Consider the following 11491-nt stretch of genomic DNA (forward strand, 5'->3'; position numbering starts at 1 on the left):
AAGCTCTCTAACTTTATTCAGGAGCGGCAATATAAGCATAAGCCAGAGGAGGCTCCAAGGGAGGGGGGAAGAGCCCGGGGGCTCTCTGAAGGTCAGGTGGCAATCTTCAGCTCGTGGAACCAATGGCCACAGTGTCCTCTTTTCCCCTCAACATTCTTACTGTTATGACCACGAATGTTCTCTCAGGATTGTTTATGTAAGCTAGAAAATATCCACAAGGCCATGGCTGAGGCCTTGGCTTCCGGCAACAACCATCCATAACTCTAGTTCCAGGGGATCCAATGACCTCTTCTGACTTCCAAGGTCACAGCATACATGTGGCACATAGACATACATGCAGGCAAAACATTTAAAAACATAAAAATATTTTAAAATCTATTATTTTGAGGTACATAAGTCATAATAAACAGGATTTAAAAATGAAACGCATTATTTATGCAGCAGAAAAAGATATTATTTCACATAGCATGAAAGACTGAAGAATGTTTGAGGGGCAGTTAAGAACATGGGCTACTTCTTCAGAGGACTGGAGTTTAATCCCCAGCAACTGTATCAGGTGGCTCACACTGCTTGTAACCCCAGCTCCAGGCCAGAGTCTCTGTGAATGCCTGCCCTCATGTAATACACTACAAAAAATTAAAGAGAATAAAAAGTAAGTTAAAAAAAATGTTTGAGTGTCTTCAGGGTGCACCAATGAGGCAGAGAAAGAGTGTGGATTCCTACTTTGTAGCACAAGAGTCCAAGCAAAAACCACTCCCCAAGAAAAAGCCACAACGCGCCCTGGACGCCCAGTTCACCTGCAAACCACACAGAGTTTTGTGAGGTGTAAATGTACCATGCTTACAACTCTCCTATACACTTCACTTAGGGAATTCCAGACACTCATCACCAATCACAACCAGTCATTGAGCATAGCCACTGGATTGATACCTCTGAGGCAGCCTAGGAGAAGCAAGTTGAGGTCCCAGACAAGTGGATACCAAGCTACAGACTTGTAAGGAAGCAGGGGATCTCAAGTGTGAGGCAACAGGTGAGACCCAGCACTGTACCTGTATCCCACTTAATGAGCACAACTGAGTCCACTCCCATGGCTACATCTGCAGCTACACACATCTCACTCCACACAAAGGGCTGTTACTGCTCTGGGTAAAGGTGCTTGCTTGCTACATATGTTTAATAGAGTTTAATCCCCACAACCCACATAATAGGTGATAGAAATGACTCTACAAGAGTGGTCTTCTGACTTCCATGTACACTGTAGTGTGTGTACACACATACCTACTAATAATGAATACAATTTAATAATAATTTAATTTATTTGAACCCTAGGCCAGTAATCCCAGAGTCTCAGAGGCTGAGAGGATTTACAGGAATTAGAGAACAGTTTTGGCCAGAGCATGAGCCTGTCTTTAAATACAAGCCTGGCTAAATAAAATTCTTTTTGTGGTTGTTTTCATTTGTTTGTGAGGCAATATGTTAGTGTGTGTGTGTGTGTGTGTGTGTGTGTGTGTGTGTGTGTGTGTGTGTTTCATTTTGTTAGACAGGGTCTCACTGTATAGTCCTAACAGGTCTGGACATCCAAATCGTTAATTTAGACTAGGTTGGCCCACAGAAATCCAACTGCTTCTGCCTGACAAATGCTGGGATTAAAGGTCTGAGCCAGCAGTGCTTGGCTTTAGCTCCCTGTGCAGCCATGGATGACCTGAATCCTAATCCTCTGGCCTCCATTACCCAGTGTTAAAATGACAGGGTCAGGCTGGAAAGCTGGCTTGGCAGTTAAGAGCATTTGCTGTCCTTGCTGGGTTCAATTCCCAGCATCCACATGTTGGCCCACAACCACCTAATTCCAGTCTTAGGGGATCACATAACCTCTTGTAGTGCAGGCACATTTTATTATAGGACCACCTATACATAAAAGATGAAATTTAACACCTTGCTCTAGCAATGTACATCTAGACAAGGATATACTACTATGTCTGGCTCCCACATACTTTTGCTATGTACCCTGGTGTTTTGAGACTGGATATTATATAACCCAATTCAGGAGGCAAGATGAAGATGACTTTAAACTAAATTTTCTGCTGTTTCCATGACTAGAATGTGAGGATTACAGTCCTGTTCACCACCAATCCGGTTTAGCACTCATGAGTAACCAATGCCCGGTAGTAAACCGGGCAAGCACTCTACCAAGTCAGCTACATCCTCCACACTACTAGAGCTCATTCTTATTGTAATGAGCACAGTAAAAATGCCTTTTAGACATGTAAAAATAACTCGGGATACTTTCTACATCCAAGGCTGCTCCTGATAACCAGAACATGGTGAACACCACTTACTCCAAACAACCAGACACAGTCCTAGAACCCTTTGGCGTCTAGTGGACAGTACATAAGCAGAGACCAAGAACAATGCCCTGCTTGGCACATCTAGAGAAACGCCATCTTGATCTGCCCCACAGCTGGAGTGTCCCCCAGGACCTTGACCTTTGAATCAGAGACTTCTGTTAGAGATGGATTCAGCTATGACACAACTCAGGCGAACAGCCTTAGGGAGATAGACTTAGGAGAGTAGTTAGAAATGTAGAGTGTGAACATTGTGTGATGACCCTCAGCAGAATAAACTATAACTTCTGTTATATTACACTTATGGACCCTGGCTGACCTGGTATTCACTCTGTAACTTCAAACTCTGGCAATCCTCCTGCCTCAGACAACTGAAAGCGTGTTTGCTCTGTACAGTATTCTCCATCTTGAAAGTACCTGGAGGAAGCACTATGTGTCACCTCATTTTATGGTTTCAGATCTGGCTTAAACAACCAAAGATGTGATTCAAGGCTTGCTATTGAGATGTCTCTCACTGTGCCTACTGAGGATGGGATGCCAAGACCGATGCGCTAAGCTTAACAACCCCAGTAATACCTCACAATCCTCATGATCTAGAAGCCTAGTACACCAAAACATCCTTCTCGCACACTGAAATGTTTTCCTACTTTCTCACCTACAAGACCATAGACACACTTTCCAAGCTTCTGCTTTCTGCCTAAAAATGATTAGTTCAATTTATCAGCCTCGACAGATCTCTTACAGAGTCAGCTTTCCTTCAGTTTCATTCCTCCCTCCAGTCCTGCAATCTCTGACCTGGCAGAACACACAGACCTCCTTAAAAATAGTAGCATTCATAAATAAAAAGGTTTATGAATTTTTATGTTTAGGAGTGTTTGGCCTGCATGTCAGTGTGTGTGTCATGAATGGTTGACAGCCAGTGGTATGGGTTAGAGGAGCTCCTGGTACTGCACTTAAGGGTGATTCACACCGATTGTGAGTCACTGAGTGGGTGCTGGGAAATGAACCTCTGCCGCAGCAGCCCTGGAGTTCTGCCTGCCTGTGAGTCTGTCTGTGTGAGGCTGTTGGAACTCCTGGAATAGGAGTTACCGTTTGGAGACTCCAGGTAGGTGCTGGGACTCCAACCAGAGTCCCCTGGAAGCAGCTAGCGCTCTTAAATGCTGAGTGATTTCTCCAGCCCCAAAGCAAGCACTTTGCACTATTAGCACCCTTTCAAACAAGGTCAGGTCCCCCCTTAATCAGTATTTTATTTTTAAAGGCAAAGGCGAGAAACAAAACAAAACAACAAATAACCAAGTGCCGCAGGAGAATAAAGTACAAAGCAAAGTCCAGAATCATTGCTAAGACTCCAAAATAAGCATATAAGAAAAAACTGTTAGCGAAGAACAGATGCACAGTGGAGAGTAATCTGCGGCACATTATAATGCCCTCTCTGAGCAGAGTGTTTTGATTTTGTTGTTGTTTTATTCTTCATTTTTGTTTGTTTTTGTTTTTTTAACTTATTTATTTTACATCCATCTCACTGCCCCCCTCCAGGTTACCCAGTCCCACAATTCTTCCCCCATTACTTCTCTCCTTCTCCTCTGAGCAGTAGGGGTACCCCTAGGTATACTCCCACCATCTCTGCAAGGCTAGGCACTCCTCCCACTGAGGCCAGAAAAGGCAGCCCAGTCAGGGGAACAGGATCCACCAGCAGGCAACAGATTTAGGGACAGACCCTGATCCAGTTGTTGAGGGCTGCTCATGAAGATCAAGCTGTACCAAGCCACACATCTGCTGCATATGTGCTGGGGGTGGGGTTGGCTCAGTTCCAGCCCCCATATAGTCTTTGGCTGGTGGTTCAGATTCTGAGAGCCCCAAGAGTCCAAGTTGGTTAGTTGATTCAGTTGGCCTTCCTGTGAAGTTCCTATCCCCTTTGACCCTGCAATTCCTTCTATTCTTCCATAAGAGTCCCCAAGCTCCATCCACTGACTGTGTGTGTCTATATCTGTCTGAGTAAGCTGTTGGGTGGAGCCTCTCAAAGGACAACTTGATTTTGTCTGCAAGCATAATAATATTAATATTATCATTAATAGTGTTAGAGATTGCTGCGCGCCCATGTCATGAGTCTCAAGGGCTATTGGTTGACCCTTAGTCTCTGCTCCATTCCCTGTGACAGCATTTCTTGTAGACAGGATGCACACACACACACACACTCACACACACACGCGTGCGCGCGCACACACACACAAACACATGGGAAGAGAGAGGGGTTGGAGAGGAAGAGGGAGAGGGAGAGGGAGAGGGAGGAGAGGGAACACATCCATATAAAACTCTTTTAAAATGTAATATGTCTCAGAACAAAAACAGACCACCACACCCTGCCTAGTGGGATCAACAAACGGCTAGATTTGGGGAGCAGAGCATGTCCATCAGCTCAGGAAAACCCTTTTTTGGAGAACACTTGAGAAAAGACTACTTCTGAGTGGTATTCTCCTCAAAAAGCCCACTGTGTGTAGTCTCCCTCCTTCTCTCCCAAACACACCACACACAGAAGCCCAGAACTCAACAGGCATTTTTTAAAGCCATGTGTGCATAAGTAGCGAAGCACCTATGGCTTCTGGGGTCAGGTCCCCCCATCACCACGTCCCCATTTTCAAGTCATATCCGTGTCTTTAGTAGCTTTGAATAGGAATGAGACAAGTTGAGGGGTTGGAACCATTAGGCAAACCTCAGGAGCTTCTTTGCATTGACCCTGATTAGCTGTCTGAGGTTGTGCCTAGGCACCGAGTGGAGGGCTGGCAGGCTTCCCAGGTCTTCCCTTCTCACTGCTCCATAGCAGGGGTGCTTTAGAGCCCTGTGGGGCCTAACAGAGAAAGATATAGAAAGGCAGCAGCAATGGCTTTCAATGGGAGGAGCCTCACTGAGACGGCTGTAAATGCAGCCTCCACCTCTACAGGGCTCCTTCACACTTGACCCTTTTCAGGAAAGTTCTTGCAGTGCCACCCAAGCCAGTGACCTAGATAGTCTCATAGACCTAGACCATAGGAGCCTCAGGAAATCACTTCTTGAACGGGAAATTGAGTGATGCATGAGATGTTAGGATGGCAAGAACCTGCTGTCATTCATCAAGCTGTCTGGACCCTGGTAGCTACGTGGGCAGCCTGTAGACCCTCACACTCCTGATCAAAGAACAGGACATTGGGTAGAGTCTTTCTGCCTGCTTCAACACCCTTAGATGCTCCCCCACCAGGTCTGAGCCCCTAGGGTCTGACAGGTCTGGGCCTTTTACCACCTCCATGTATCAAACGTCCCACTGTTGAACCTCTAGGAGAAAACCACACTTGCTCTGCAGTTTCTCCAACTTCATTTCCCTTTGAGAGCTGAATGGTTCAGATTTCACAACCAAAAAAATGCAAAGGTTTTTGGCATTTGCTTAGGTCACATAAAAGAAGTATGGTCTCTTTAAACAACAAAACAAAACAGCAAATATCTGGGGGCAGGAGAAATGGTTTAGTAGTTAAGAGTGATTATTGTTGGGGTTGGAGAGATGGCTGAGAAGTTAAGAGCATTGACTGACTGCTCTTCCAGAGGTCCTGAGTTCAATTCCCAGCAACCACATGGTGGCTCACAACCATCTATAACGAGATCTGATGCTCTCTTCTGGTATATCTGAAGAACAGCAACTGTGTACTCAAATAAAATAAATCTTTTTAAAAAAGTGATTATCACAGAGGACCTGCACCTACACCAGGCAGCTCAGGACCTCTCATAACTTTAGTTCTTTGGCCTGTGAGGCCAGTGCTTTAAGGATAGACATGCACACATACACAAATGAAAAGCAAAATAAATCTTTAAAAATATTTATAAATTCAGGGAGGAAGATTCAAAGGACCAGAGTCTCCCACCCAAAACGCATGAATGGAACATCTCTCCACAGAGACTGTGGAAATGTTGAGGATGGGAGCTGATCTCTTTTGATGTTTCTCAGTCATCACTGCTGATGAGATTCTCAATGTAGGCATCCAGCTCATCATCTGCCCTGATGTTTATGTCTTCCTGAGCCATTTGCAGGAGTGCCCGAATATTGGTCCTCAGCTTCTGGAGTTTCTCCTCTGTTTCTTGGAGTTTTTTCTGGGAGATGCGCAGGCTTTCCTCAGAGACCTTGGCTTGTGAGTCAGCACAGCTTTGGTAGGAATGGCAGAGATTTTGGAGTCTGACTTCATATTGCTTGAAGCACTCTTTCAGAGGGAGAGACAATAATTCTTCTGAATTCATAGCACCCAGCTCCTTCTTGGATATGGGGAAACTCAGAGGCATGAAATAACGTAGGCAGTTCCAGAGAATTTGGACCAAGAGGTCAGTGGTCTTGTGATTGGCTGTTGGGGCAGTAGTGTCGGGTTCAGTGCAGAAGCATTCAGAGGTGGAGGCCCCCTGCAGTGCCAAAACCTGAGGGATCACAGTGTCCTCCTCCCCTTTTATATCCTCTTGCTGTTCGTCAGTGCTCTGGTACTCTGGAGATGGCTTCACCAGCCATACATTTTCACTGCCCTTTTCCACCCAGCAGTCTCTTGGTCGGTTATCCTTGGGCATGTCCTCAAACTTGACCTTCCACCACACCACATTATCACCCACCTCCACAGCTGTGACATGTCCCTTGTAGCACTCTCCCATCACACGTACCTCCACATACAGCCCTTTATCTTTCTCTTTCTGAGCTCTCCTGAGGTCAGCTGGATTCTCTTCCTTAGCACTGCCTGAGAGCTCACTTGCTCGAATCTTTTCTTTCTTCTCAGTAATCCTGCCCCGTGTGCACATCCTCTTCCTCCTGTCTTCATGTGCTATTTCATCAGAGACCTCAAGACTCCGCTTATGATCACAATTCACCAGTAAGGGATTAACAGGTACATCTGGCATCTCGGCCGCTGGAGTGTTCATGGTTTTGGAAGTTTTGACCTTCCAAAGGTTGTTGGAGTTGGGGACTACAGATGGTGACAGGGGTTGTACCAGAGGTGTGGGTTGGGGTATAGTTTTGACCAGGGGGCTCATTGGCTTTGGGGGTGTCTCAGGTGGCTGGAGCAGCACAGCCTCTGTTTGGGCTGCCAGAGCAGGAGGTTTTGGATTGGTGCAGATGATAGAAGACCTTTGGCGCTGTCTGAATGGCGCATGCGTGGACTGGTGTCTTCGTGGGGCATTCTTTTTTACTGCACGGAAAGATGGCTGAGGACCCTGAAATATATGAGCAGGATATTTGGAGAAAGGTCTGGAAGTCACTTCCAAGGGTAATTTTTTTAGGTCACTTTGTGAATGGATAGGCTTGATTTTCTTAAGGGCCTTAAGCTTCCTCTGCTCTTGGTGAATTTTCTCTGTCAGCTGCTTCTGTCTTTCTTCTTGTGTCTTTGGGACCTTTTTTAATATCCCCAGAGGAATTTTCTGCTTCAGTTCAAAAGCCTCACACTGGTCCTGTTCAGGATCAGGGTTCATGGAACAAACCCAGTGGTCTGGGTAACCTTTTTCTACAGCACTTAACTGGAAGGGGAGGGTTCTCCACTTTAGACATAAATCACACTGTATAGTGGTTGGGACTTGCATAGCTCTCTTGCGTTTGAAATGCAACTCATCAGATGGGGGTCTGTTCCAGTTAGCTGAAAGGTAGCCAAACTCATTCCAGAACTTAATAATTCCATGCTGGGCAATTTCTATGTCCTTCCAGTACTGTGCCAGGTACTCCCCCATGGCCCGCAGAAGGTGGCGGTACTCCTTGGCATCAGCAAAGCCTTGCTTGTTGTGTGTAGGTTCCAGGACCAAGTAGGGAACATCAATGACTCCAACAACCCCACCACATGCCATGCCCTTTTCCAGCTGTGGGCCCACTTTCTCATACATCTTGATCAGGCGGCTACAGTTGTAGATAAACATGCCATCATGGTCACGGTGTTCAATGTTGACACCAAAAACAAAAGTCAACTCCTTAGGTTCTTTGAGTGCTCGCTGCTTGGCGTCTCTGATCCTTTTCTTGACATCCGCTTCTCTTCGGAGGGTGACGGCTGTATTCTGGACCTGACGCAGCGTCACCCTGGAGTCCCGGGTGATGTCGCCACCTATGTGTATTTCTAATGTACGGGCTTTGCTCTCTGCTTCCTGGGCCTTCTCTTCAGCGAGCCGTGCTACCTGGTCTGCCTTCTTCACCTCTTGTTCTGCCCTAGTCTTAAAACGGAGTGATGTGAAGGTGTACTTCCTGGGTTTATACAGGCAGCAGCAGAGCTTTTTGGTCTGCACCTTGTGCCCGTGAATAAAAATCCTCATACGAGGATCGATATACAACACAGCAGCATAGGCACAGAAGGAGTGCTGCTCTGGCTTTATGCCTTCTTGGGATATCTCTGCCATCCGGATATCTTTTGGATTTGAGGTTATGTCTAGTTCGGGTTCTCCATTGTCCATGAGTTTGAGATTGAAAATGATGACTAGGGTTCCACTAGTCCCAGAAATCTTTGTAAACTGGGTCATCACTTCTTCCTCAGTGTGGAAGGGAGAATACTTATAGATGAGCTCCGTCTCGATGGCAAACTTCTCCATGTTGTCTGTGACAGGTTCTCGTGTCTGAATATTCCAAGTAGGCAAAGGGACTATCACTTCCTCAATGCCTTCTTCCTCATGAAATGTTCGAGACAGGAAGAGGCAACTCATGGTGTCTTCTTTCTTAGTGAAGAGGATAAAATCCTTCCCAATACGCAATGACCCTGATTTTAGCCCATTCCCGTACCGCCCAATCTGTGTGGACTCTGGTGTTCGTTTGGCTGATTTCCCAAATTGGATCACACTGATGGCATCGTTTGGATCCATTCCAACTCCATTATCCAGAAAGCAAAGCATGAATCCTCCTTGAAGGTCCTCTCGCTTTTCAGCATAAATATCTATCTTGGTGGCACTAGCATCTCTTGCATTATCAATCAGTTCAGCAAGAGCACCAAACAAAAATTCATGGGTAGTTGAATTTGTATGTAGATAATCAAAGGTTAGTTGAGCCCGGTTGAGAGTGCTGTAATTGGTAAACGCCATGACTCAAATGAAGTCTCCAGTCTTACCTAATAATGGAGAAATACATGTATTGGGACAGATTTTCTTGGGTTCTACTCAGTAAAGGGTAGGTCCGGCTACTTACTGATAGAAGTTATTTAGTAACTATCCAAAATACAGAGATATCTGAAACTGAGATTTATTTTTTCCTTTCTTTCTAATTTTCAATAAGTATGATGCAATTATTTTGGGTGGGTAGGTGGGTGAAGCCTAAACCTGCATTTCTAAAGAACTTTGAGTGTTAATTTTTTTTTTTTTTTTTAGTTCATTTCAGATGATCTGGTTTAAAAGTGGGTAGTCCTTAACAGCTCGACTTGATTGTCACTGTTTTATCTGGACATTCTTTGAGCCATTTCATGTCCTAAATTTTTTAATGAGAAGACTTACCGGTGTGGAAATCTACGTCTACCAGGAAACTTAACTTTCATCTACATCTTCACTATTGACCAAAATATTCTTAAATAACTGCAGTACTAGAAGAAGGTCCTTTCATAGCGTAGTATCCCACTTGGCAACTGAAAAAGGTCTTTGTGGTTCCTTACCAGCCTTTCAAATTCAAACCCAGTTTAATGCTATGTCACAATCACCAGAGGGTGCTGTGTGAAATGACCTCACAGTAGCCAACAGAAACTCCTCATAACAGACCCACCCAAATCTCATGTGGCTGCTATGGCCCTACACCATTCCCTGTCAGACTTGGGATCCTGCTGGTACTTCATCCTCTGGGAGGTGTGAGTCTCAGCTTTCAAGGCTGAGATCCAAGGTGCGGGACAGTTGCAACCGCACCACTAACCAGCTCATGCGCACTGGCCACTGGCCACAACTCCCAGAAGCCCTTGTCCCTCTTTTAGAACTCGAATTCAACCGCCGCAGCGCGCTTGGAACCACGGGCCTCCTCCGCCGCCTTGGAGCGTCACCTGTCGGCTGAACTAGGTCTCTACATAGCTAAAGCGCGAAGCTCGACTGGATTGTAATAATGGGTGCTGGAACAAAAGATGGCAGGAGTAACAGCAGGAATTTAGAGTTTGCTGCTTCTCTGCCATCGCTAAAGCTATCTCATTTTCTGCTTTTGTGTCGTTAATGCTCACAGACCTAGGCCTTTTTATTAAACACTTTTCATGTTATCTGGTGACTATATGTCATTTGTGTGTGGATGACTGCAGAAGCTGACTGATCCTCTGGAGTTGGAGTCACAGGCAGTTTGTCAGCCTCCGTACCTGGGTGCTGGGAATCGAAGTTGGTTCTCAAGAAAGAGCAGTAAGCCCTCTTAACCCTTGCGCCATCTCCCCAGACTCAAGCTTTAGTCCTTAAGTTCTTTGAGCAAGATGCCAAGGACCTGATTAACCTGGCACAGACACCATCAGTAACAGTGGAACCAAGGAACCTATTTTTGCTGCGTAGGCATTGTAATGCACAATTGTTCTAGCACTTGGAGTGTGGATGCAGGAGGATCATAGATAATAAGAGTCCATCTTGGGCTTTGTGAGACCATATTTTCCCCTTCCCCAGCCACCATTGTAGAGTAAAAGGGCCAGGGAACTCTGACCCTTGATCTCAAGCCCAAGGCATAGCTCAAAAGAAAAACATCTTGCCCCTGGCTTGACCTCCAGTTCAGAGACTTGGAAATCACTATTACCACCCTTGGCTCAAGTTTAATGAACAAATGATATTTCCTATCCTTCCATACTTTCCCATCAAGCTCATGGAACATGCTCCAAAAACCGTATAAAAATCTTCCTTTCTGTCCAGCCCTCTGCAGTCTCTTCCTGGCCAGTGGCAGACGAACCCCAGTAAATCTTTTGTGTGAGGTTTGTTGCACAGTGTGACTTCATGGTATTCATTGCCAAGATCCTCTTGCGATGAGAAAACCATTGTCACTTAGAACCCTCCCCTCTTCTTGCCAGGTATGGGAGCAAACAGGGTTGTGAAGGGCTTATGGCTGGAATCTCATTTCAAAAGCATTGAAATGAGAGCATTGTTTAAGAGATGGCTTTCCTCCTCTGCTTCCTCCTCTTCCTTTTCTTCTTCTATGTTTTGTTCTTCTTCCTCTTCTCCCTCTCCCTCTCCCTCTCCCTCTCCCTCTCCCTCTC

The 11491-nt window shown here is 45.6% G+C and overlaps 1 protein-coding gene across 1 annotated transcript; it reads right to left on the reverse strand.

Moving 5' to 3' along the window:
- Positions 1–6170: 6170 nt before the first annotated feature.
- LOC110335392 (ATPase MORC2B) lies at positions 6171–10254 on the reverse strand. The gene is made up of 2 exons (XM_021217528.1): positions 9789–10254; positions 6171–9409 (listed from the first exon to the last, which is right to left on the reverse strand). The coding sequence occupies exon 2, from the start codon at positions 9381–9383 to the stop codon at positions 6309–6311; it is 3075 nt and encodes a 1024-aa protein (XP_021073187.1). The 5' UTR covers positions 9384–9409; positions 9789–10254; the 3' UTR covers positions 6171–6308.
- Positions 10255–11491: the final 1237 nt, after the last annotated feature.

This window comes from Mus pahari, chromosome 18, assembly GCF_900095145.1.
Source record: "Mus pahari chromosome 18, PAHARI_EIJ_v1.1, whole genome shotgun sequence".
Classification (NCBI taxonomy): Eukaryota; Metazoa; Chordata; class Mammalia; order Rodentia; family Muridae; genus Mus; species Mus pahari.